At 33.9% G+C, this 27,940-nt stretch overlaps 1 protein-coding gene across 1 annotated transcript in view; it reads right to left on the bottom strand.

Annotated features, from left to right (window-relative positions):
- The window catches only part of LOC140437741 (voltage-dependent calcium channel subunit alpha-2/delta-3-like), a 92,432-nt gene that overhangs the window by 5,661 nt on the left and 58,831 nt on the right, over window positions 1–27,940 (bottom strand). The window contains exons 16-22 of the mRNA XM_072527435.1: window positions 25,850–26,031; window positions 25,714–25,787; window positions 23,500–23,808; window positions 19,680–19,819; window positions 18,701–19,027; window positions 16,973–17,223; window positions 11,172–11,379 (exon numbers count right to left, since the gene is read on the bottom strand). Coding sequence (XP_072383536.1) covers window positions 11,172–11,379; window positions 16,973–17,223; window positions 18,701–19,027; window positions 19,680–19,819; window positions 23,500–23,808; window positions 25,714–25,787; window positions 25,850–26,031 — 1,491 coding nt within the window. The remainder of the gene's footprint in view (window positions 1–11,171; window positions 11,380–16,972; window positions 17,224–18,700; window positions 19,028–19,679; window positions 19,820–23,499; window positions 23,809–25,713; window positions 25,788–25,849; window positions 26,032–27,940) is intronic.

The raw sequence follows: 27,940 nt of genomic DNA, 5'->3' as shown, positions 1-27,940 counted from the left end.
ACCAGTGCTGTCTATATATCGGAAGTTCCATATACAATTTATCTCTTCTCTAATCAGAAAAATTATATAGAAATGATCTGCTTACATCCAATCTGCATCCTACTTATTAAGAAACTGATTCATACTGTTCCTCTAGAGAATGACACATTCTGGAAATGATCTGAATTTATTATTAAATCATTTTTAACTTTTTGCTGCATAAGATATTATTTAAATGAATTTTATTAAAAAAACTATATGCCTATAACCAAATTTTATGTTGACAATGTCAAAACTCATAAACGTCACGACAGATCAGTTACTAAATTGGAGGTGATAAAACTACCCACGTCGTTTAATTTATAAATTATTTCGCAGCCTCCCCTAATCGTTACATGGACTTGGAAACATGGATTAAGAAAGAAAAAGTTAATGGTATAATTAGTCAATGAAAGTTGTACCCTCTTGATGATCGATTGAAGGTTACACAAAGAACGGTACTAGGCTCGGGCTTCAGTCTGGTAGAGGTATCTTGGTCGGGGTTCTTGTTACAGCTCAAATATCACGGATCAATTAAGGAAGTACTTACGACACAAAGACAAGAAGTTAGAAGAGAAGATAAGAGATAAGAGAAGAAAAGTTATTTGGGCACCACCCTATTTTTAGAGGAACAGGGAAACCTTAAGGCATAGAGAATACGATAATGAGAAAGATAAGATACAGTTAAGATACGCGAGAATAAAATAAACCGTGAGAGAAAAGGTATCTTGATCGTGCGGTACACACTCAATATTTCGACACAGATACACTAATTATACGATAAAACAAATAACATAAATCAGTAAAAATGCCTGAAAGAGATACACCATGCACAATAATATATATTCATATCATAACAATAAAAATAAAAAGCAAAAGGTTCGTCAACAAAATTATATTGAGGTATATAAAAAAAATACACTATAACAATCTTTACGGCACAGTTAGATGACACGAGATAAGTGATTGATTAATTTATAATCGAATAAAAACAAAAAATATTTTTTTGGGGAAAATAATTCTGCATAACGTAGTATTCTCAAGAATAGAAGAAAGCAAGGGACATTATAATAGTCAATATTCGTCAAACAAATTATTATTATGCCTTGAGAACACTTAAACGTTTACCAAAAATTTTTTTATTGAATGTGATCACCTCAAATCTATATATGAAATTTAACATAAATATACCCTACATTAATATAAAAGAAATGGTCCGTAATTTATACATATATTATATCGTAGGTTCAAACTCATAATAGTTCGTTCCGTTTAACCATAAACAGCAAGGTCACTAAACTAAACGTTATAAATCAAATTCTTACGGTTTAGGTATCAAAGTTGAGCTTTAGTCAATAAAATTTACTACTCACAATTAATATGCCACAGGTGGATACAGATAGTGGCGTTAGGCCTTCAATAAAGTCACTTGACACTTGGTCCTCGGCAACAGGTAGCTACAGCAACGAATTACGGTTTTCAATCAGTAATTCCTCGGGTTGATTTCGGCAGACGAGAAGATAAACAGCCAAACAGGAATAGCACAGGTAATAATCGGTAGTAGAGATGAATGATGAATAATGCACAATGAATAGTGAATATTAAATAATGGCTAATGGCTAATGGCTAATCGTTAATGGCTAATGGTTAATCGGCAAACAGAAGTGACCTCGTTCCTTCGAAGTGGAACACGTCTGTTGGACAAAAGAGAAAATATTTAATATAGGACTCACTGTGTAAAGATAAATAAGGGTGAATTGAAAATCCACTTACCGCCGATTGTCGAAGATAAGACCGCTTGCCACAGGAACCAACTTGGAAATGAATATCGGATTGTGAATTTAGAAGGGCTTAGACAAGCGAAGGTTGAAAATAGGGAAGGGATATTGGCTGAAGGATGCCACGCGAAATTGACATTAAATAACCGGGATATTGGGGTTCATTTTCGTAGCGTTTACCAATAGAAAGTAAAGTTTCTACGAAAAACAACTCTTCTGATTTTCTGAGAAGGTAGCTCGGAGATTTCACAATAGGTCCTTTTTCCTTTGTTATTAGGAAAGATTTTTATGTAGCAAAACAAGATAAAAAGAAGAAGAAACATTTGGCGAAGTTATTTCTTTGTTAAAAAAAGGCGTAACAAAACGAAGGTATGCAGGCATGGGCGGCGTGAAAATAGTTTATTAAAGGGAATAATTTAAAGAAATTATGAACATGCTTCACAGCCCTTTCCACGATGTAAACTGGGTGTACTGAGTTTGCATCGGAACTGTGAAACAAGGAAGCATGGGAGAACTATCGTAAAGACAAGTTGAGAAAAACAAGGAAAGTTTACGTTACTACGATAACACATACGTACAATATGACCAAGTAACATTATAACATAACATAAACGATACACTAAATAGTATCTATCTAACACAATAGACAAAACATAAAAGTAATTCTACAAGTTTTACAAAAGTTATAAAGGTATATGCTTAATAATTATAATTTTTACAAAAGGTATGAAAGTACAAGCTTAATGAATTTATTTAACCTATATAATATTTTTATACAACTATGTTAATATATACACTTATGTGTCAAAAGGTATAAGAGGGTATCCGCTCGATATTGTTACAGCAAAATAGGACACGTAAGGCAAACAAGGCAATATGGAGATCGTTAAACAATGAGCGAGAGAGTGAGTTCGTCGCGAGATTGTTAACGTGAGGCACCTTGGTTTAAATAACACTGTATCAATAGATAGTCCGAGTATTTTGCTTAGATATCATCACTAGAAAGATAGACTTAACCTAGTTTCAGTGGTGTAAGAAGATAGCTAAAAATCCATATAACGGTACTTATTGAAATATAAGCGGTAATAATAGACGATTAATATGCCAACGTTTTTCGTAACCCGGCATAAAGGTAATAAGACTAATGTTAAGTTTTGGTTAGGTAGGTAGGGAGTTTGTAACTAACAAGGAGAATTGTAATGAGGATTTGCGTACTTAGTATCTCTTAATGATTATCAAAAGTCTATGCAGTATTAACAAGAGATTGAGATTTAATAGAGTTAAAAATTATATTTCAGTAATGTGGTTGCAAAAACCCGAGGTTTAGGAGCAGGGGGTACATATGGTACATAATTTTTCAGGTGCACATAGGGTATTTATTCTGGTATTGATGGGACTAACCTCTTAGGCACCAAAATTAACACTAAGAGAGTCATTTAATTGGCCTCATTCCGGTTGAAGAACGACTGAATTCTTACCACCGATGGTCAATAGAAACTAGGATCCAGATACTATTTTCGGCGAGTCAACTGGCGAACGTCCGCTAACATCAGTCCTAGCCTTCCTCAGTGCCTAGTATCTCTGGCAGATGCTGATCTCTATGACGAAAAGGGGTAGAGAAGATGTTATTTCTATGTTGGGTCTCACATCAAAAGTTAAACCAAGTAGGAAAGAGAGTACTACACGATTTGGGAATTCTAAACACGACAGAGATGTCACAGCCGGACAGTGTGTTTAGGGATTTAGGGGAAGTCTTGTTAGAAACACTGTATCAGTAAAGATAAGGTATAAGGCAATGGTACTTTTTAGAAGGTAAAGGCAAGAAAATCTTAGGTTTTCTTAAATAAGGTAGTCCTTAATTATTCCATTTGGAGTCAAGGTAGTTTTATTCAAGATACGATATGTTTCCAATTTTCTTTGGAAGGTAAGGTGTGTTTCTAACAGATAAGGTACCCTTCAATTTTCATTTGAAGGTAAGGTAAATCTTTTCCAATTTTTGTTGGAAGATAAGGTATATTTTCAACAGATAAGGTACCCTTCAATTTTCATTTGAAGGTAAGGTAAATTTTTCGTTGGAAGGTAAGGTATATTTCCAACAGGTAAGATATCCTTACATTTTTATTTGAAGATAAGGTAAAAATTTTTAAATAAAGGTAACACGATAAGATTTCTTCGCTTGTAAGGACTACAGCACAGCCTATATAACGATTATTTTATCAACGCAATGAGGTAAGGTGTGTTATAAGATAGGACGAAAAATTTAAGGTAAATCGCATGACGTCGAAAGTAAAAATAAAGACATAGATAGGTAGAAATCAAAGCAATTAAGACTAACCATGAATTATAGGGGTCTCAACAAACATCAATTTACATGGACAGGTAAGATACATCGGTAGAAAGACATGAGAGGTGTTTTCACGAATCTTGTTACAACAATGTATGTATGAGTGTCAGATAAGAAATAGTACGAAATAGTAAAATAACCGTTTTTACTACAGACGTATTATAACATATATAGATATGGGAGGTAAAAGTTCCTAGTCAATAAAGTTAGATGTGGGCGTTAGACGACAGTTACAAAAGGTATAATATATATATTTCTAGCATGGTAAATAGTTATTCTTGCTCATTTTCTGAGACTTCGGAATCAAAAGAGTCACTATAACACGGCTTTAAATCTTTTATATGCCAGCGTCCAGCATTAGTACCATCTTCGTTTTTTATTTGATACACCAGACGAGAGAATTTTTTAGATATTGTACCCTTGACATACTTGGGAGCAAGCTTAGACATGAAACGTTTTGGAGCACTACTAAGAACAATATTTTTGCGCCACACGGTATCACCAACAGAAAATTGAACATCTCGTTTGCGGAGATTATAGTATTTGGCATTTCTTTCATAGGCTTTAGATAGGTGGGTTTGGACTTCCTTGAAGACAGTTGACAATCCAGTTATTTCAGAGGCATATTCGTCTCTGTTACCGGGAGAGAATTCGATATTTTGGAGCTGGTCATAGGGACGATTATAATAATCTCCTAATAAGGGAACGTTGCGGGCAAAATTCAGAAAAGCTGGGGAGTGTTGAGTAACTTCATGGCGGGCGGTATTAATAGCTTGTTGAATTTTAAAAATTTCTCTATCCCATTCGGAATGTTCGGTAATATAGCTGCGAATAGCGGTACAAATGGTACGATTACTTCTTTCTACGAAGTTGCATTGGGGGGAATAAACGGCAGTGAACCAGATTTTTTGAACTCTGTATTCATGACAAAGATTCTTAAGAATTTTGCTATTAAAATTAGAGGCATTGTCGCATATGATGTGTTGGGGAACACCGAAAGTTAAGAAAACATTATTTTCTAGGAAGTTAGCGACATTCTGGGCGGTAGCTTTGCGTAGGGGTTGTATTAACGTATATTTAGAGAACCAGTCAGTCACGACGAGTAACCAAGAGAAACCTTTTTTACTGCGCGTGAGGGGACCGATAAAATCAATAGCAATTATTTGCCACGGGAACTCGGCTTTCTTCTGATTTCCCATTAAACCCATTTGAGGAACATTTGGAGCTTTCTGTGCTCCACAGACTTGGCAAGAACGAACGTATTTGAGGACGTCTCTCCTCATCTTCGGCCAGTAAAATCTCTCTTTGACCCGGGATAAAGTTTTAAAATAGCCTAAATGGCTACAAGTAGGAGGTTCATGACAGGATTTGAGAACGTCGTGTTTCTGGGGAGAAGGTACTAAAATTTTCCATTCTATTTCGTTAGATTTAAAAGGTAGACAGGTAGGTACATACTTATAAACATATTCATTTTCTACTTTCCATTGGGGGAAGTTATCTGGATTAGCGATAATTTTTGACCGTAAGTTATCATACCAGGGCTCGATTCTATTTAGATCAACATCGAGAGAAGCTAATTCGGGACTTACAGGAGTTTCGTCCAGAGGGACTTGTTCGTGCATTCTACTGAGTGCATCCGGTACTTTATGGCAGGATCCCTTTCGGTGAACAAGAGTAAAGTTATGTTGTTTGAGGCGCATGGCCCAACGACAAAGACGACCAGAGGGATTTTTGAGGGTAGTCAACCAGAGAAGGGAATAGTGGTCAGTGATGACGGTGAACTTGGTTCCTTCAACGTACGGACGAAATTTTTCAATGGCGAAAAGGACGGCAAGGCACTCACGTTCTGTGACAGAGAAATTTCGCTCGGCTTTAGTCAGAGATCGACTAGCGTAACATATAACTTGTTCGCTATCATCTAATTTTTGCGTCAAAACAGCTCCAACTCCAGTATCACTGGCGTCGGCTTGAACGACGAAGGGTTTCGAAAAATCTGGTTGAACCAGTACGGGGGCAGATACTAAGGCTTGCTTGATTAAGATAAAAGACTTTTCAGCTTCAGGATTCCAAGTAATGGTTTGTTTCTTTTCTTTTCCTTTACCCTTTAGGAGATCGTTTATTGGAGAGACAAGGGTAGAGAAATTTTTAATAAAACGGCGGTACCAAGAGCAAAGTCCAATGAAGCGTTTAATTTCGGTAGTGTTTGTAGGTCTGGGATAGGTTATCATAGCAGATATTTTTTCGGGGTCCGACCGAAGAGAATTATCACCAACGATATAACCGAGAAACTTAAGGGAAGTTTTGAAGAACTCGCATTTATCTACGTTAATGGTAAGATTTGCGTCCTTTAGCTTTTCTTTAACTTTAGAAAGAAGAGAGATATGTTCTTCAAAGGTAGGGGAACATACTATTATATCGTCAAGATAACAAAAAATAAAGGGTTCGAATTCAGGTCCGAAAATTGCATCTACTAGACGTTGTTGTGTTTGTGCTGAATTACACAAACCGAAAGGCATAACGGTAAATTGGAATAACCCTCGACCTACAACGGCGAAAGCAGTTTTTTCACGAGATGATTTTTCCAAGGGGATTTGCCAGAAAGCTTTCTTAAGATCAATAGACGAGATAAATTTTGCACCTCGTAAAAGAGAGAGGATCCTATCGATATTTGGAAGCGGGTAGGTGTCATGTTTAGTGACATCGTTTAAAGTACGACCATCAAAACAAAAACGAAATTCGTCATTTTTCTTCCTAACCAACAAAACGGGTGAACACCAAGAACTACAACTGGGTTCTATCACACCTAGCTGGAGCATTGAATCTAGTTCCTTATTTAAGATATTCGACATATATGGAGACATAGGGAAAGGACGTCGCTTGAATGGTTTTGAGTCGCCTGTATCTATTGTCATTTGAATTTTATTTGTGCGGCCTATACCTTCAGCGCTACTAACTTCGTTAAAGTTATTAATAATTTTGTTCGCTAAGGTACGGTCGGTTGGACTAAGAGATTCTAACGAACAAAGATGCGGGAAGATAGCTTCTGGATTGGCCATAGGAAAAGGATGATTTGGTTTGTCGGACTTAGTATTCCATTGGTTGGTATTAAAATCAATTGAGAGACAAAATTGTTCAGCAAAATTACTTCCAAGGATAAAAGAACACGGTAAAGAAGGCACTACAAGGCATTGAATTACTCTAAAGACATTATCGGCAAGAATAGGTAAATCTATGAGACCAGTTACTTTTTTATTGGAACCGTCTGCTAGAGAAACTGTCGAGTTAACGGATTTATTTATTGGAATTTTATTTTGATTAAGAAAAGCGAGACCTTGTTGTCCGGCACACGTAATGGAACAACCGGTATCCAATAGTACAGTAAAATCTTGATTGTAGATATTTACAGATATGTAGGGTCTTTTATCAGTCTTTTTAGAGATTACAAGGGGACAGACTTTATTATGAGAAGGAAGACGATAGAAGTTTCTAACTTCCGTAAGGTAATTTTTCCACTCATTTTCGGTAAAGCGGTAGGAGTTTCTATTCTGAATTCTATTTGAAGAATAACTGGAGGATCGGGAGATATCGGACTTTTTGGGATGTCTGGGAATAGAATAGCCGATAGTATTTATTCCGTACGTTAGTTTTTTGGAGGATTACAATTTGTACATTGTGGGAAGGTAACTTGAGATTTTCCACATCGATAACAAAATATTTTCCTCGGACGACGACATTCACGGTGACTGTGTCCTTTGCCTTGGCAATTCCAACACGCAGTGGAAGAGTTTGGCTTAGAAGTTAAGGGAGGTACGTAATTCTTGCCTGAAGAACGGTTCGTGGGAAAGGTATTACTAGAAGAATTGTTTCTAGACTGAAAATGTCTCGGAGGGTTTCTTTGGGCATCCCTTTGGTTTTCTACGCTAGAAATAGAAGGAGGGTCACGTTTGAAAACTGAGGCAGCATTTATTTCGACGGTATTAATGAGAGAAGATAATTGGTCTACGGTATCCACCGTACTAGTGGCTATCATAGTAGAATATTCCGGTAGGAGATTTGAACGAATATAAGAGATTATGGTTTTTTCGGAGGGCTGTCTCGGTAATCTCTTTATTAAATTAAGTATGTCTGCTTGATACAGAACGAAAGGTTCATTTTTTCTTTGCTTACGGCTTTTGATCTGATCCCACAGTTCGTCTTCATAGCCATGCGGAAGGAATGTGAATTTAAGTAATTCGACCAGTTGTGGCCAAGAGGTAAGTTTAGATTTAACGCTGCTAAACCATTTAGCTGCGTTACCTGAGAAAAATTCCACGGCAGATCGGAAAAGTATCGCATCGGGAATATCACGCGATTCAGTAAGATTTTGAATTTTTTCCAAGACACTAAATAGATGCTTAGGATCACCGGAAAATTTAATATTCCAATCACCTACATTGACAGGAGTATTAACATGGACGATAGGGTTAATGGCTGGCATAGGAGCTTGTGAAGTTAAAGGTATATATGCAGGATTCGAGTCGGTAGTGATTATTTTATCATCTAGGTTTGCTTCTAACAGAAGGCAGGTAGAGATAGCTTCGTCTTTAAAATTCGATTCCACAGGTTTCTGTGGATCTGGGGTTAGACGTTGTAGTCTTAGGGAAAGATGCAATAAATGGGCCTTTGTTCTTTTGTAGACAGAATCACTAGGGTTTCCTTCAAATTCAGAAATAAGATTTTCGACTTCGGAAAAGATAGTTTCGATCTGGCTTGATTCATCTTCAAAGATAAGGGGATTTTCCGTTAGATCGATAATCGGAGTGGCTTTCTGAAGGGCTTTCTTAAGGATAGATTTTTTTTCGGAAAGAGTTCTATTTGACTTAATACCTCTGATTTTCAGTTCGTAATCGATCTGATTTACCTTGAGATAAGAGATAACAGAAGAATCCATTTTTAAACTCGTTTAGATAAAAAATAGTCGAGAGAAGAGAAGATACTTATATTTGAAGACTGCGTTGCGGTGCTATTTTTTACCATTTAGCTACCACATTGGACGATATTTTCTTGCTGTTAGCTACCACATTGGGCGCCATTCTTTTCTGTGTACCCTCTTGATGATCGATTGAAGGTTACACAAAGAACGGTACTAGGCTCGGGCTTCAGTCTGGTAGAGGTATCTTGGTCGGGGTTCTTGTTACAGCTCAAATATCACGGATCAATTAAGGAAGTACTTACGACACAAAGACAAGAAGTTAGAAGAGAAGATAAGAGATAAGAGAAGAAAAGTTATTTGGGCACCACCCTATTTTTAGAGGAACAGGGAAACCTTAAGGCATAGAGAATACGATAATGAGAAAGATAAGATACAGTTAAGATACGCGAGAATAAAATAAACCGTGAGAGAAAAGGTATCTTGATCGTGCGGTACACACTCAATATTTCGACACAGATACACTAATTATACGATAAAACAAATAACATAAATCAGTAAAAATGCCTGAAAGAGATACACCATGCACAATAATATATATTCATATCATAACAATAAAAATAAAAAGCAAAAGGTTCGTCAACAAAATTATATTGAGGTATATAAAAAAAATACACTATAACAATCTTTACGGCACAGTTAGATGACACGAGATAAGTGATTGATTAATTTATAATCGAATAAAAACAAAAAATATTTTTTTGGGGAAAATAATTCTGCATAACGTAGTATTCTCAAGAATAGAAGAAAGCAAGGGACATTATAATAGTCAATATTCGTCAAACAAATTATTATTATGCCTTGAGAACACTTAAACGTTTACCAAAAATTTTTTTATTGAATGTGATCACCTCAAATCTATATATGAAATTTAACATAAATATACCCTACATTAATATAAAAGAAATGGTCCGTAATTTATACATATATTATATCGTAGGTTCAAACTCATAATAGTTCGTTCCGTTTAACCATAAACAGCAAGGTCACTAAACTAAACGTTATAAATCAAATTCTTACGGTTTAGGTATCAAAGTTGAGCTTTAGTCAATAAAATTTACTACTCACAATTAATATGCCACAGGTGGATACAGATAGTGGCGTTAGGCCTTCAATAAAGTCACTTGACACTTGGTCCTCGGCAACAGGTAGCTACAGCAACGAATTACGGTTTTCAATCAGTAATTCCTCGGGTTGATTTCGGCAGACGAGAAGATAAACAGCCAAACAGGAATAGCACAGGTAATAATCGGTAGTAGAGATGAATGATGAATAATGCACAATGAATAGTGAATATTAAATAATGGCTAATGGCTAATGGCTAATCGTTAATGGCTAATGGTTAATCGGCAAACAGAAGTGACCTCGTTCCTTCGAAGTGGAACACGTCTGTTGGACAAAAGAGAAAATATTTAATATAGGACTCACTGTGTAAAGATAAATAAGGGTGAATTGAAAATCCACTTACCGCCGATTGTCGAAGATAAGACCGCTTGCCACAGGAACCAACTTGGAAATGAATATCGGATTGTGAATTTAGAAGGGCTTAGACAAGCGAAGGTTGAAAATAGGGAAGGGATATTGGCTGAAGGATGCCACGCGAAATTGACATTAAATAACCGGGATATTGGGGTTCATTTTCGTAGCGTTTACCAATAGAAAGTAAAGTTTCTACGAAAAACAACTCTTCTGATTTTCTGAGAAGGTAGCTCGGAGATTTCACAATAGGTCCTTTTTCCTTTGTTATTAGGAAAGATTTTTATGTAGCAAAACAAGATAAAAAGAAGAAGAAACATTTGGCGAAGTTATTTCTTTGTTAAAAAAAGGCGTAACAAAACGAAGGTATGCAGGCATGGGCGGCGTGAAAATAGTTTATTAAAGGGAATAATTTAAAGAAATTATGAACATGCTTCAAAGTAATAAGTTACTTTTTTAAAGTGACTGGAAAAATGTGTCATTGCAGTAATAAACAGTACACAGATAATAAATCTGTCAATTAATAATAAATAAAAATATTGTTTCTTAAAATTAAAAACTAAACCAGTTCGGATTTTCTAATTACCTTCTTATTTCTGTTGTGACAATCCATATACATTCGTCTCGTATAATTGTTCATTGTCGCTATATAACATGGCAGAGACGTGTTATAAATAATTTCTTTGGGTTCATTGGAGTATATATTACTAAATCTGCCTTTGCAAGCTTCTTCTCCATCGTTTGTCGCTAGGAAGAGTAAATTTGTGTTTGGAATTTTATCAATAACGTAAGGCCTAAAATTTGAAATAAATTTAATAACCAGATGTCAATAAGTACTTGTTATAAATCATTATAAATATTTTTTTGTTGTTCGCATATTATAAATTTTGTCTACCTTCGGCTATTAGCGGCATGACTGTAATAAACAATTAACTTTTATAGCGTATTAATAAATTTTAAGTAATCAATTAAGTTGGTATTCTAAGATAATTAGTGGCGTTACCGTAATTAACAACAACAACTAAATTTTCTATAGAATTTGAATAAAATCGAAGCGATCAATTAAAATTTTGTTTAGCAAATTTTAAGTAATCAATTAAGTTGTTGCTTTAAGACAGTTAGCAATGTTATTGTAATTAAAAACCATATTTTTTGTAGCGTATTAATAAAGTTTAAGTAATAAATTAAGTAGGTTAAGTTGTAAGTTGTTAAGATAATTAGAGACGTTACTGTCATTAAAGACTAAATTTTTTGTAGCGTATTAATATATATTAAGTTATCAATTAAGTTAATTTTATAATATAATTAGTGATTTTATAATATAATTAATAACCAATTAAATTTTGTGTAGCGAATTAATAAATTTTAAGTAATTAATTGTCCTCTTTCTAGGATAGGGTGATGGGGGACAACTGGACCCAAGGGGTGTCTGGGTCATACCTTTTTTATTCTTAAACTGTAAATAGATTAAGTTTTTTGCTGTTGGCTGTACTGCAAGAACGTGCCTTCCCCTCAAAACAACATTAATTCTAACCTTCATAGTACTTTTGGTTCATGTGAGAAGTTCAATTTAAATTCGTAATTAATTTTTATGAAATCAACGTGGCGTGCTTGTGATTTACATTATTGTTTTGATTATCAAGGTAAGTGTTTTTACCAGGTATTTTAGTGTAAAAGTGTTGATTAATATTCTATTAACACTGTTTAAATTAGTTTTGCGTGCTATTTTATTAGTTTTGAGGTTAAAACTTTTGCTCTTTCGGGGTAACTGTGACCCATATCGGGAGTAACTGGGACAGGACCTAACTTGTTTAGATCATTTAAAACTAGGCACCATCTGTCAATTAAAAAACCTAGAAGTATTGAACATGTTAGATGCTATCAGGTGAACCCTTGGGTCATCTATAATTTTTTTGAAGTATGAACAAAAACGGAAGAACTAAATCTTAGGGGAAACCAGAACATATATTTAATTAGATTGTTAGAAATTGGTTAGAAATTGGAAAATTGGACAATATAACAGGATCCTACCAAAGAGGCTTCTTGAAAAATAAATCTACCATTGATCACATATCATCCATCAGACAAATATTAGAAAAAACGACGGAGTACGACATAGACTGCCATTACATCTTCGTAGACTTTAAGGCAGCGTACAATACTATTGACAGGTCCCAATTATATTCGGCGATGATCGAATTAGGAATACCAAAAGGATTGGTAGAATTAATTAAAATGACAATGATGAAAGTCGAATGTAAAGTGCGCGTACAAGGGGATGTTTCAAAACCATTTAAAACAAACAGAGGACTGCGCCAGGGAGATGCGCTATCATGCGCGCTGTTCAACCTAGCATTAGAAAAAGTTATGAGAGATTCGGGAATAAACTTAAAAGGTACGATATATACCCGTAGTATACAAATAATGGCATACGCTGATGATATCGTCATAATTGGAAGAACCCAAAATGAAGCAGTGGAGGCTTTCACACGTATCAAAAATGCCTCAGAAAACATCGGACTTCTGATTAACATCCAGAAAACTAAATATATGCCGGCCATATCAAGAATTCAACAAAATAACTTGGAGGTGCAACACGAAACGATAGAAATGGTAGAAGAATTCTGCTACTTAGGATCACTGGTAGACTACAAAAATAACACATCCAACGAGATAAAAAAAAGAATATGCGTGGCTAACCGCTGTTATTTTGGCCTGGGCCCTCAACTAAGAGCGAGAAGTATGTCAATAGCAACAAAGTGCAAACTTTATAAAACAATAATACGCCCAGTGCTCACATACGGATCGGAAACATGGGCAATGACGACCCGAGATGAAGAGTTACGCGAGTCTTTGAAAGAAAAGTATTGAGGACCATATATGGCGGAGTAAACGAACAGGCCCTGTGGAGAAGGCGATATAACTTTGAACTCTATAGACTTTTTGGTGATGCAGATATTGTGAAAACCATCAAAATAAACCGCTTAAGGTGGGTGGGCCACGTTATGCGGATGGATGAGAGTGATCCCACTAAAATAACTATGCTAAACAGGCCGGTCGGAAGAAGAAGAAGGGAGCGACCTAAACTCAGATATCTGGACGATGTACAGGAAGATCTGAGGGAGATTGGAGTGAGGGGCTGGAGAAGACAGACACTCGATAGGGAAGGATGGAAGAATGTTTTGAAGCAGGCCAAGGCTCACGAAGGGCTGTAGCGCCAACTGATGATGATGATGATGATGAAATTGGTAGAAAAAGCATACGGAAGACCAGTTCGTCTGGCCGAGAAAACACATCTGTTTTGTTGTGTTTTTCTGCTGATAGTCAAATGATACCTCTCCTCTGTGTATTTAAAGGTAAATACGTAATGGATTATTGGATTGATGAGAATATAACATCCCAAACTGCAGTTTTTACAACGTCTCGAGGTCGGATGGAAACTACTTTGTTTTTAATTGGTTTGGAGATTGTTTTATCTAATAGTATAAAGGAGAGACCAGTTTTATTAATTTATGATGGCCACGCTACCCATGTGTAAACAGGTTTAATTAAGTTATACAAAAAAATAAAAATACTATTATGAAGATACCTCTACACATGACACATTTATTACAACCACTAGATGTGTCAGTCTTTAGAGCTCTGAAAAATAGTTGAGATAAGGCACTAGTAAGTGGCAGAGGGAAAATCCTGGAAAAAAAATTCCTAAAGAAATATTTGTACAAATGATAACCAAGCTAGCACATGAAATAACTAGTATTAATATTATTAACGGATTTAAAGCCACATGAATTTATGATGTTGATAAACAAAGTCCTCACAGAGATGCAATTCCTACATCAATATTCAAAAAATATGATTTGATTAGGTATAAAAATAATCTTCCCAATCCTACTACAGTACACTTAACAGCTACTGCTTCTTTGAATGTCCAACACTCGGTAACTATCCTTTCCACAGCCACAGTACAATCAGAAGACAGTAGACCTACATCTTGAGTAGCACTATAACTATATGCGAGTCCTGTTATAGCCAGTGGAAATCAAGAAGACTACAATTATTCAAATATAGGACAACAAGTACTAACAGAACAGCCAGAAACCTCTGTCTCTACCTTTGCAATGGTTGAAAGGATAGAAGCTAGTTGTGCAAACGAAGTTCAAGTAGAAAAAGAAAGCCCTGTCTCTTAAATTATTGTTTAAGGTTTCTTTGAAAAGTGTAAAGATATGCAATCAGGCCCAGATAGCCCACAATTACTTCTACCAGCTCTTATGAGATTTTAGGCTGGCTGCTCCAGTTACCCCTGTTAATTTTATTGTTTATTTTAATATTACTGTAATACTTTTAATCAAATAAGGGTTCCATACATTTAAATAGTATTAAATAAAGGACATGTTTTTATACAAATAGTTTAAAATTTACTTATACTTTCATCATTAGGTAACTAAAAATCTGAACCGAACGCAGATTTGTTGTAAAATCATGATCAAATTACCCCCACCCTACTAATAAGTAAAGTTAATGTAATTAACAACTAAATATTTTGTATCGTATTAATAAATTTTAAGTAATTAAGTTGCTTTTTAATATTAATTGATAAACACCTATAACTACCAACTAAATTTTCTGTGCAACTTTAATAAATTTTAATCAATTAATTACATTTTTGTGTAGCAAAAAGTAATGAATTAAGTTGTTGTTCTAAGATAATTTGCGACGTTACTGTAATTAACAACTAAATTTTATCTATATTAATAAATTTAAGTAATTATTTGAGTTGTATTTTTAGGGTAATAAGCGAAGTTAATATAAATAACCACTAAAATAAATTTTGTTTAGCGCTATAATAAATTTTAAGTAATCAAGTAATTTGTTGATATTGGTTTATAGCAATATTATTGTAATTAACAACTATTTTTTTGTAATAATAAATTTCGTAAATATAAATTTTCAGTAATTAGTTAAGGTGTTTTTCTATGGTAAAAAGTGAAGTAACTGCAACTAGCAACAAAATTTTTTGTAATGTATTAATAAATTTTAAGTAAACAGGTGAGTTGTTTTTCTAACATAATTGGCGAAGTTACTGTAATTAACATCTTAATTTTATGTAAACTATTAATATATTTTAAATTATCAACTAAGTTGTTGGTGATAGTAATTTATCGGTTATTATTTTCAAATTTCGTACATTTTATTTAAAGGTAAACTAGTCCGATATAATGAAGAGACGCGAAGTGTGTTACGCTTGAACCTCTCTTAATTCAATGAGCAGTTAGTTGCATATAATTTGGTATGAAATGCCATAGCTTTTGAGTATGTGTTGTCTTGTTTTTTCACTGGTCGTCTTCACAAAAGTGCCATTTTTTTCTGCAGTAGAGTTTAAGTATTGAGAGTGATATTTATGCCCTCTGCGACATTTTTAAAATTAAATCTTTTACGAGAGGTAAATTTTATTATCTTTATTGCTAGTGCATAGTGCATATGTGACTCTCTTCTCTCTTTGTCAACAATTTTCCATCCACTCCTGAATGTAGGTCTCTCCCAATTGCTTCCATCTTTCTCTATCTTGCGCCAATCTAATCCACTGTTTGCCTGCCACTGCTCTTATGTCATCTACCCATCTTTTTTGAGGTCTTCCCATGCTTCTTGTTGTCATCCTTGGTCTCTATTCTAGAATTCTCCGTGTCCACCTGTTGTCATTATATCGGGCTACATGACCTGCCCAGCACCATTTCATTTTTATAATTTCTTCCACAATATCTCTAATCTTCGTTCTACGACTTATCTCGGTGTTTCTAATCTTGTCTCTCAGTAATATTCCAAGCATGATTCGTTCCATTGCTCTTTGCGTTGTTTCTAATTTTTTAGCAGATTTTTTGGTAAGGGCTACTGTCTCCAAGCCGTAGGTACAAACTGGTAGTATGCATGTGTTATACACCTTTTTCAAGTTTACAGGAATGGAGGTGTCTTTCAAGATATATGCTAGTTTGCCGAAAGCGCCCCATGCCAGTTGTGTCCTTCTTTTAATTCCAGAATCTTAATTTGGTTTACCTAGTTTGATGAGATGACCTAGATATACATAATGTTTAACATTTTCTATGGTATGATTTTGTATTGTTATATTTGTATGGTATCGGCTCAGTATTTTTGTTTTATTGTAGGTCATTTTTAAGCCTACTGCTCCTGAAACTGCATTTAATTGTTGTAGGATATGCATTAAACGCATATGTGACTAGTTTAGTTGTAAGAGTAAGCGTGTACAGTCGAATTGATTCAGAAAAGTTTTCTAAATTAATCACTCTATTAAATTACTACACTAAGTCACTGGCTGTATGAGAATTATGCTAAAAAAGACTGTAGAAATGTTTAAAAAGATTTAGGACTTACCAACTGCATTGAAATTTTGTTCCTTCTACAAAATGACTAAATGGAAATTTGGCACTAGTATTTAAGTTGAACAACCATCTTTCTTGATCGCAGGGCGTTGGTACTGTTTTTTCTATTATTAGTTTAGCAAAGTTAATATACTCCTCTTTAGTACTGTTATAAATTTCATCTTCTTGACCTGTCACTACATTAACAAGAAGGTAAAATGTAGTCACAATCCAATCTTTTAAAGCGAAGAAATGATTGATTATCTAAAAAAGTAGAAATGATATGTGTTATTTTCATTAATTTAGTTAATCTAAACAATTAAAAATTTAATGTATATGTATATATTATACGAGGAAAATAAACAAAAATATCAACGAGCCTTTCGTGAGTTCTAACTCTATTGTGATGATTGCAATCTTGATATTCCAGTTCTGTGTTTTCGTAAAGTGGACTCCCAAGTAGATAATTGTTGATTGAAAATCAGCCTTTCTCCATAGAACATCAGGCAGCGATCATTTGAAATCATTTAATAAAGGCCTTTGAATATTATGACCTGAATTTTACTGGAAGTGACTGAAAATCTTCATTTAGAACACCATTTTATCAATTTGGAGTTGAATATGATTTAATAACGCTGGATCTCTGGCTATGACGAGGAGTGCTGTATTGTTCGCTACATGTTCGTGTTCTATGGCTAGGCAGGTGAGGGAGCCACAGGTTGAAATATTCGGGTTTATCAGCTTCTGGGGGGAAGGGCACACTGCCATTGATTCGTACAGTTCTACTGTTAACGTAAGAGTACATTAGCTTTATATAAGGCCTCGGTCTGTATTGTCTTCGTCTGATTTGATAAATATTTTTAAGCGGGCCTCTACACGATTAAACGTTATTTATGCAGTTATATCTTAGGTAATGTGTGTAACGGCTCCCTTTAATGTGTTTTGAGCAATACGTCTATAGGATTTAGGATTGGTTCTGTGTTATTCTTTTTTTGGGTATCACAATTATGTATGCAATATGCAGGAATGACTTACGGTTCAAAAAAGATGGTAAATCGCAAAAGAAGTAGTAGGTCAAGACAACAATAAATTAATAATAAACTGATTGAAGGTAATTAAATCACCAAATCCGGACGAAATTTATCCAATACTTCTACATAAGAAAATATCCTGTACAAAAAATTATGCATGATACTACAGGCTAGCTTAGGAATAAAGTATATACAAAAGTATGGAGGCTCATAAGCATTGCATTTATACCCAAACCTGGTAGTTGTAATAAATGTCAACAGCGATGCCGTATGGCTGATGACTTCTGATCTTACATATAAAATCTGTCATCTGCCCGAGACACCATGAGACTGTGTGGCTAGTTATTAATTTGTAATGTAAAGAAATAATAGGGCGACGTCAGATCTACAAAAGTGTCCAGAGTACTTGAAGCTCATGGTCTGCTTTGAATAGATGAGTCACCGACTGTGGAGAAGATTCGAGGTTTTACCAGAAGTCTAAGCGGTGTGGTAAAATTATGTTTTGAAGATATTTCGACTAAATTATTTCGAATGTTTTCACATATATGTTTTAAAAGGCCGGTTTTTGTTTTGGAGAATTAGCTACTAACAAAAGTTGTGAATCAATATTAAAATAAATCTAGCTGATTATGCTACTACATATCTATTTAAAAGTTGTTTATGCAAAAAACTGTCACAAATCAACATTCTTATTAAATATTTTCACTTACTTTTACAACAGTAGGCGGAGCAGAACTCTTCACAGGTGTGGCTTTAGGTTTTTTTGCCGCCATTCTCTCTTTTCTTTTCCGAATGCGCACAGCTTCCGGTTCTTTTTTCGGAGGAATTTTTTGACAAATTGCTTGATAATCAAACATTCTTGTTGGTATGAAAATTTGATCATCGATGAGATCGGAGAGAATATCTGGTCGGATATCTCCGATATATCTTCCTATATATTCTGGTTCATCGCTTAAAACGATGTAGGCGTTATTGTCTAGAATATAGCAGTTGAGATCTTTATGCTTGCAGGTTATTTTACATCGAGATTCTTTACACTAAAATGGGAAATACAAACATAAATTATATTATTACCTTAAGGATTCATCAGACGAACAGATTATCCATATGACAGATATTGAAATTAAATTATACTTTCGACAGAAGATTAAACCCAATATGGATATTTTACACTTCAGATTATTTTTCTTGTGCGAACCGGATTGTAGAAGAGCGATGTTGAAGGTTATTATACGATAATTCACTTTTTTTTTCAAATTAATACAATAATTAAAGATGCATAAATACAGTTTATGCATCATAAAAATGAACTATTAGATTTAAAGAAAAACCCTTAGACATAAGTCGATATTGGTTTGTAGCAGCATTAAATTCGGATTAAACCTCATTTATGCATTTTATGTAACGTCGCTCGTGACTCACACGTGACCCACGCGTAAATCATGTGTCCGTGAGCGGAACTCCATTTAGAAACTCATTATGGTATGTATGTAAAATGAAGACCTAAAAACTTAGCTACTAGTAAACAATCAACAATATGTCTAGTGTTTTAACATTTGATAATCTAAAATGCGGTAATTGCTATAGGTGGGTAGATGTGCGGTATAATTTAGATACAATGAAGCAACTACCACAATTCTCTATATTACTTAAGATTTTATTGAGTGGATTTTTTATTATATTTCATACCTGAGTTGTAATATCATTGTACCATTCATACATTTCTCTGTGATTAAACTGAAGTCCTACAACCGCCACCGGGCTCTTAAGATCGCCATTCTCAACAAATATAGCTTTGGTACTCGTGATCATCGTATTATTTTCATAACCTTAAACATAAAAATAAAATGGGTAGAAATAGTCGGGTACACGTAAACTCATCACCAATTACCATAAATACCCTCGTACATAGTACCAACTCATCACCGCCATAAAAGTAGGGTTTTCAAAATAGACCCTAAGAGATTGGTAAACTGATCACTGGCCTACCTGCACCCCGGATCAGGTAAAGACCATAAAATCCCAGCAAACGGCTAGTTTTTGGTAATTTCACAGAATAATCCAAATCCAAATGTCTTAAATGCAATTGCAATTTATTGGTTTTTATTTGGGAATTCCACAAAATTCTATTGATAGCTACCTAAAATCATGCGAAAAGAAAAAATTCTCTTCATTTGCCCTTGTTTTTTCAACATGGATAGTGAACTGCTAATTGATTACGTCCTGAGCCAACGTGGACAAAGAATAATGGTTATCAATAATTTCAAATTACAATTGCGAAAGACTCTAAAAAAATCGAATTGCCTTTTGTGGACTTGTGCGACGAAAGGGTGTAAGGCTAAATGTCATACAACTGGTGAGTAGAAATTTTATAATGTTTTTATTTAGTTGTTTCGCACTGGTTTTTGCGAATCATCCTGATCAAACAGAAAAAAATCAGCGAAATTAAGTTCTTTAAGTTAACTGTATAAGATGTTTCTTGTAGGCAAGGCATAATATTACTTTGTTGCTGTAGATTACCTTTTCTGCTATTACATTTTAAGATTTCTAATTAAATTGTTAGTCACATTGTTATATATATATATATATATATATATATATATATATATATATATACATATATATATATATATATATATATATATATATATATATATATACATATATATACAGGCTATCCAATTAAATACGAAACCTTTTTATTTTTAGTTTTATAAATTTTGTTATATAAAATAATTATGTTACATAAAAAGTTTTGAATGATCTAAAACCTAGAATACAATGATCAGATATTTTTTAGTTGTATACGCGGTTTGTCAAAAAAATGAATTGTGGATATTCTCAAGTCTTAATAAAATTCATGTTGTTTAACGAACCGCGTAAATGACTGAAGAATACTAATATCTGATTCTGATGAATTGAAGTTCTAGATCATTCAGAACTAGAGAATAAATTTTTTTTCATAAAACTAAAAATAAAAAAATTTTCCATATGATACCGACTTAATTGGACTCTATACTAGACTATACATATATACATATATATATATATATATATATATATATATATATATATATATATATATATATATATATATATATATATATATATATATATATATATATATACTAAAAAAGCCGATAAACGCTTGTAGTCAACGCTGATCAGTTAGACTATTTGGGTGTGCAGCTGAAGATAGGACAAAGAAGTACTCTTTTTAGTCTACCAAGCTTTCGCAAATCTTTATCTGCATCATCAGGGTGCTACAATAAACAAAATTAGTACAAATTACAGAATAAAAATTATTTTGTATCTTACACTAATTGAGGTTAGTTGTCATGATGTTTATAAAATTAAATGAACAACTCATCTGACTCCTACAAATAATGGCGAAAACTAACCAAAAAATGTAAAAAAATTGCTTTTAAAAGCACTCTATTTGTGGGATTTTTGTACAAGTCATTGAAAGATAAAGTACAGGAAACTGTACTCTGTCACAATAAATACATTGCTGATTACTTCAAATTTAAAAATTTTCCGCCAATGATGCCATAAAATGTAAAGCTTTGCACGTGTAAAAAATTAAGTTTCCTTCGACTTCAATGCAATAATAGCACACTCAAGCTTTTAGCTTTTCCTATTTTTTAGGAATTTTATATTTACTTCCTGTCCAAAATCGTCTATTATTTTTAAGATAGTCAAATAACGCCAAAACAGTAAGACTTAGACCAAATGTATGCTTAACAAATTATCTCGAGAATTCAATGAGAAATATAAAAATGCAATGAAAATCAAATAATGAAGTTGGGACTACTTCCGATATAAACAAAAATAGCACATGTTAACAAATATTTTCATTTTAAAGTTCACTATCGAAATCCTATGTAACTAAATTTTTAGATCTCAAAACCATTTAGATTGGCAGATACGTCTAATAGGCCACACCGTGAGAGATATTAATATCTCAGTTAAATTTTAAAGCAACTTGCTTAAAATAATTTCTGAATTTATTAAATCACATAAACGAGAAGTATAACAGGTAAGAGGCAATCTTCCGCATTAGAAACCAGGCAAAAATCCCGGTGATGAGTTTACCTATCTGCGGTGATGAGTTTACCAATCTCTAAAGGATGCCGGTGATCAGTTTACTATATCTCCGAGGATCTAATAATTTTATGAAGGGCTATATAGTGATGAGTTCGTACACGTCCAAATAGTCAATGACACAATATAATTGATTACTTACAAATTGTTAATTGAAAAATTGATCTTGAAATATAACAAAACATTCTTATTTTCTTTTATTTTTTTTATTTAGTGTATGGCAATTTATTACACAGCATATTACAATTTATTATCTAAATCAATTAATTATTCAATCGAAGCTGGTGTCACGTAGATACGAAGTCCAATAGATCTCCATTATATTTTCCCAAAAGTCATTCGTATGCTAGTTAGTATGACTCTCAACGTCACAGTCGTATTTAGCAGAGATTCTGATCTTTCATTTGTAAAATTTCTGTGATACATGGAACGCATCTTATTATTGGGTTAGGTCTGTCGCGTTGTATGCTCCTCCAATGCGGGATCATTTGGATATTTGGAAGTAAAATTTATTGCATGAATAGTTGGTGATATTCTGGAGGGAAAGCTATGTGAGTTGGCGTTTGCGATATCTCCGTGTAATTGGTAATTGCGGATTGTTAAGTATTATTTGGAACTTTCTGAACAAAGCTTGTTGGCGACTAAGATCAGGAGAAGGCATGTAGCTTAGCAGTGTGCAGAAGAATTCTACACATGCCCCCTTTGTTAAGACTAAATGAGCTACAACGAACAGGCAGCCAAACTATCTAACGATCTCTTGGCCAATACACAACCGCAAACATGAAATAATATTTGTGACAGGCGTCAAACAAGGATGTACATTGTCACCCCTATTATTATTAATACTTAAATTCGTTGATATATAAACATATCGAATGATTTCGAAGATTTCATAGATATATACAAACGATGAAGTGTTGAAATTAAGAAGAAAGAAACATAAGTTAAAAGAAAAATATCAGGAAGAAAACTGCAATATCTCTCTAATAATAAATAATACTTAGAGAAAATTACAGCATTCTGTAGATCATATTCTAAGCCAAATTAGGGAAAAGCCGAAGGCAACTATTAGCGGTATATACTGGTAAATAAATCAATTCAAAGTAATAATGTGACGAGCTCACTAAGGATGATTCTGTATGTATTATTGCTCCTTAATGTGCAAAATATAGGTTAGAATTTCTAGTATTAAATTTTAAATGTCACCCGTGAAGTTGGGGAGAACCTGGACTTTCCAAACTCTCACACACGGAGCGGCTGTAGACTGTCCAGAGTATCTCCAATCTATTTTTAGACAATCCATTGCAATGCACATTTTTTAAAAAGATCTTTCTCCATTAGAAATAACAACGCCAATGAGTAAAATTCTGAACGATAATGACTTGCGTAATATATTGTTACTTACCAGATGTTTCCCATGGAACTGAATATATAAACATACTTTCGTCCCCGAAATTCAATTCCACAGCTCTCCGATACCAATCCTCATCTATGGCTCTATTATTCCTCTTCTCAAAACTATCTTCATCTTCTTCCCTTATATTATTGATATCTTCAAAGTTTCTCCATCTAGTTAATCCTGAATATGTGGCTAAAAATACTTTGTGAACTTGATAATCTATAACGAATTGTTCTTCTACGGGATCGGACCCGCCATATTCGTCAAACCATTTGGTGGCTTCCATATCGTACAGAAGTGAAGTCAAAAGAGATGCTAAAAATAAAAAAGAAATCTTGCTATTGAAAAAGAGTGTTTTATTTTTTCAGATTTGTACAATTTAAATTTCTTCTGCAACTACTGAAGTTACAAGCTTCAAGAATAAAGGCTATTTATCACAAAATTTAAATTGTATTGTTTAAAAAGCTTAGCTACGTCAATTTCATTTTAGTCAATTTATTAAGTGAAAATTATTTAGAAGTTTTTAGTACCTACATAAATAGAATAGAATTAGAATAGTTTACACAGTTGGCATAGTTGGAAAATACCAGAACTTATTTACTCTAGAAAAATCAACAGTCGACCAGATCTATTTAATAAGACAGATCCTCGAGATAACATTAGAATTAAACATTGAAACCCATCACCTATTCGTTGACTTCAAGGCCGCATACGACAGTGTTAAGAGAACAGTACTATACCAATTAATGCGTGAGTTTGATATACCAGAAAAACTTATCTGATTAACGAGAATGACAATATCTAACTTAAAAGCCAGCGTTAAGATCCAGAGAAAAAATTCTTGATCCTTTGAAATATAGGATGGACTCAGACAAGGGGATGCCATGGGTTGCTTTCTATTTAACATTGCCTTAGAAAAGGCAGTCAGACACTCGAATTAGAGACATCGGTACTATTTAGAACAGATCGATAAAAATCTTAGCATACGCTCATAACATTGACATAGTAGGGCGTAGAAAGCGATATGTTGAGCAATATTTTCTAGAATTGGAAACAGTGGCGAAACAGGTAGGTCTAGTCATCAACGAAGATAAAACCAAGTACATGTTGGTTACTTAGGATCCTATAGAAAATGAGGAACGGGAAATAGCCTGTAAAAGTGATATCTTTGAACGTGTTGACAGCTTCACATACCTTAGCTTGCTAGTGACTACTACTAACAAAACAATCGAAGAAATTAAAAGACGAATAAACGTTACAAATGGGGCCTAGTATGAGGACGATCCTCATATATGTGGCGGAAACATGGACTCTAACGCAAAAGGATGACAGACTTTGTGGAATATTCCGATACTCCGCAAAATATTTAGAGCAAGAGCAGCGGCGCAAAAGATATTATACTGGCAATATGATTGCTAAAAAGCTAATGACAGGAATACCTATAGAAAAAAAGCAGAGGCCGACCGTGAATTAGGTGGTTAAATGGAGTTAAGCCCGACTGAGATCAGAAACCGAACAGAATGGCGACGAATCTTAGAGCAGGCCAGGATCCACAGAGGATTATCGAGTCAAAGATGATGATGATGACTGTTGATTTTATAAACACTTTCTTTACAACAATTTGCCATGCAATAACTGAGTTCAGAAAATACTTTGCTATGTCTACGTGAATATGTAGAGAGCGGAGAGATGTTTATTCCTTAGAAAGCGACGAGTTACGATAACTGAGGAGTGCGATATGATTCTATTATGTGCACTGAGAAGCACGACATAATTGTCTTTTATTGCGAGCTCAGAACCAGCTTTTATAGAGATTTTCAAGTGAGGGAAAATTGTACCATCTTTTTATGGCTTCAACACAATGAAATGTTAGCGACTTAGATATTATGTAAACAGTATTTCTTAAAATGTATGAAAGGGTTGATTTATGAGGTAATAAAAATTTACATTTAAGACATTTAATAAATCTCGATTTTTTTTTTTCGATAATGAAATATATTACACTGCCGTATTAATAAAGGAATACTATAGGGCTGTAACATAGTTAAATAATCATCAGCTAAGTCAAACTGAGATGCCCTTAATGACGACTCCTTTACATATTACAAAATAATAATTAATGCAATAATAGTTGAATAAACACGCATGTACATAAACAATTATAAAATAAAATGTAGATTGAATTAAATATAAATATATACTAAAATGACCTCTACTTACAGTTTTCATTCAAGCTGAACGCGGACCTTACTTTGTCTTCTGGGGTATCACCTACACATTTTTTACAGTATATCCTAAAATACATTTAAAATACTAAGTTTAGAATTGCACATTCATGACATAATTTATACGTTACCAATCTGGATGTACTTTCCAGTAGGATGAAGCTAAAGAAGAAGCACTACTTTTCACATTGGGCCGCTCTAACAGAGTTTTATTTACAATATCAAATCCATATTTATGTGGTAATACAACGCAGAGTGTAAAAGGTCCAATGGCAGCAAAATAATAATGTCTGTGTGCAAACATCAATCGTTTCTGCCAAATAAAAAAAAATACAAATTATCGGCAAAATTAAAATATAATAATTTATAGAGTATAGAAATATTGAATAAAATTTATTATATGGGAGAATTTAAAAACACGAAGAAAAATAACATTGTAATATTATTTTATCTATACGTACAAGTAAATATAATAATAGCTTTATATTTACACAATTCTTTTACAATAATGTTGTGGCAAAATCAGACTCGTAACGGCTTTTGTAGAACTGTGGACGAATTAACTAAATTAACTCGAATACTCCAAGTTCTCTTAACTATGCTAAAACACTAAGAAATGTCCGCATATATTTGAACAGAATGTCCGAACAAATCCTGCCCCTACCACATTCGTGACCTCTGTTCAATGCATAGCATACAATTAGTGTACGTTATGTAGCTAACGGGAAGGGGAAGTGGGTTTACACCACAAAACTAAAACATCGGATAAGGTTGGCAACCCTAACAGAAGAACTGGTCTTCTAGGTTGGCAGTTGTGACCTAGTCTGCTAAGATTGCTAAATCTTATAAGAATGGAACGTTTGACTTATTTAGATCAGTACTGCCAAAATTCTCAGGCACGTATTGCTATTGGACTGCCGATTTACGAGACATTCTAATCAGAGCCGTATTCAGCACTGTGTAGATGTAGTTAACTTAATTTCACTAATGAGCAAATACGCATAGTTGAATACAGAATAATGAATTATAAACACTTTATTCTTTAATAAACAGATATAGGTATGTTATCATTATAGTTTTAATAAAAATAGTTAAATTTTACTATTGTTTAACATTGCATGTTTATTAACGCTTTGAATAAGATTTAACTAATAGATAACAAACAAGTGCAACTTTTATTTCCTTTGCCTGTAAATAATAACAACAATTACTTATATAAAAATGTTTCCTTGTATATATTATGCATTCCCTTTAAAAAGAATGTTATATTATTTTATCACCTACATAATTTTTGAATTTGACACTTTGTGCCCGCCGATTTTTACACTATCACATAATTTACTCACTACATATTAATATCATGCTTATATTCTCGATCATCGCTATTACTATTAACGTTGTTACTGTTATCGCTATTATTGTCATCGCTTTGTCTGTAAACCGTCAAACTTATTACCACAGGATCAATATCATCTATCAGCCCGTCAATAATCCAAAATTTTTGCTCTTCCTTAATAGCAAGTTTACAACCGTTTATCCAGTTGTCCACTGTTACTAAACCAAATGTATTTCTTATTAATTGTTCCATTGCGGCGATCTTTTTTTCATCATTTTCACATTTTTCTCTTGCATATCTCGTCAATTTTTTTTCGAATCTCTTCGAATTTTATATTTGATGAACTTTTCCTTGAAGTGTATCTACGACTTCCATAAGCTCTGATTTTAAATACTATTCTTCAAAAAAGATATCTTCCTCTAGCAACCATGTCCTTATTTGATCTTTATTAAACGCTTGTGTTGTAATCACTTCTTCCCTACTTGAATGGTACGAGGCGTTGTCCATCACCACAAAATCTTTCTCTGGACGATTAGAAAGCAGCTTTTCCTTAAATTATTGTTCAAATATAGGATCATCCATCTCATCATGATAGTCCGCTTTTTAAGCTGAAAACCAAAAAGCAGCTCATTCCAGAAAGGCCAATTCACTACCCGCATGCACTATAACAAATCGGGGATTTTGTCGTATCGGCTGTTTTGGGCATATTGACAACCCCTTAATAAACGTATTCCTGGCTGAAGTCACTGAGAGATCCTTTCATTCTTTGAAAAGACTATGTCCCACCTTTACAAGTTTTATCCAAATAATCGACGGTGTAGCAATACTGTGGTGTGGCAATCTGGTAGCCACCCATTCAGACAAGGGGCTGCCAGACTTTGGTCGA

This window comes from Diabrotica undecimpunctata, chromosome 3 (assembly GCF_040954645.1).
Source record: "Diabrotica undecimpunctata isolate CICGRU chromosome 3, icDiaUnde3, whole genome shotgun sequence".
In the NCBI taxonomy this organism is placed as follows: Eukaryota; Metazoa; Arthropoda; class Insecta; order Coleoptera; family Chrysomelidae; genus Diabrotica; species Diabrotica undecimpunctata.
This window is presented reverse-complemented; position numbering and strand designations above follow the sequence as displayed.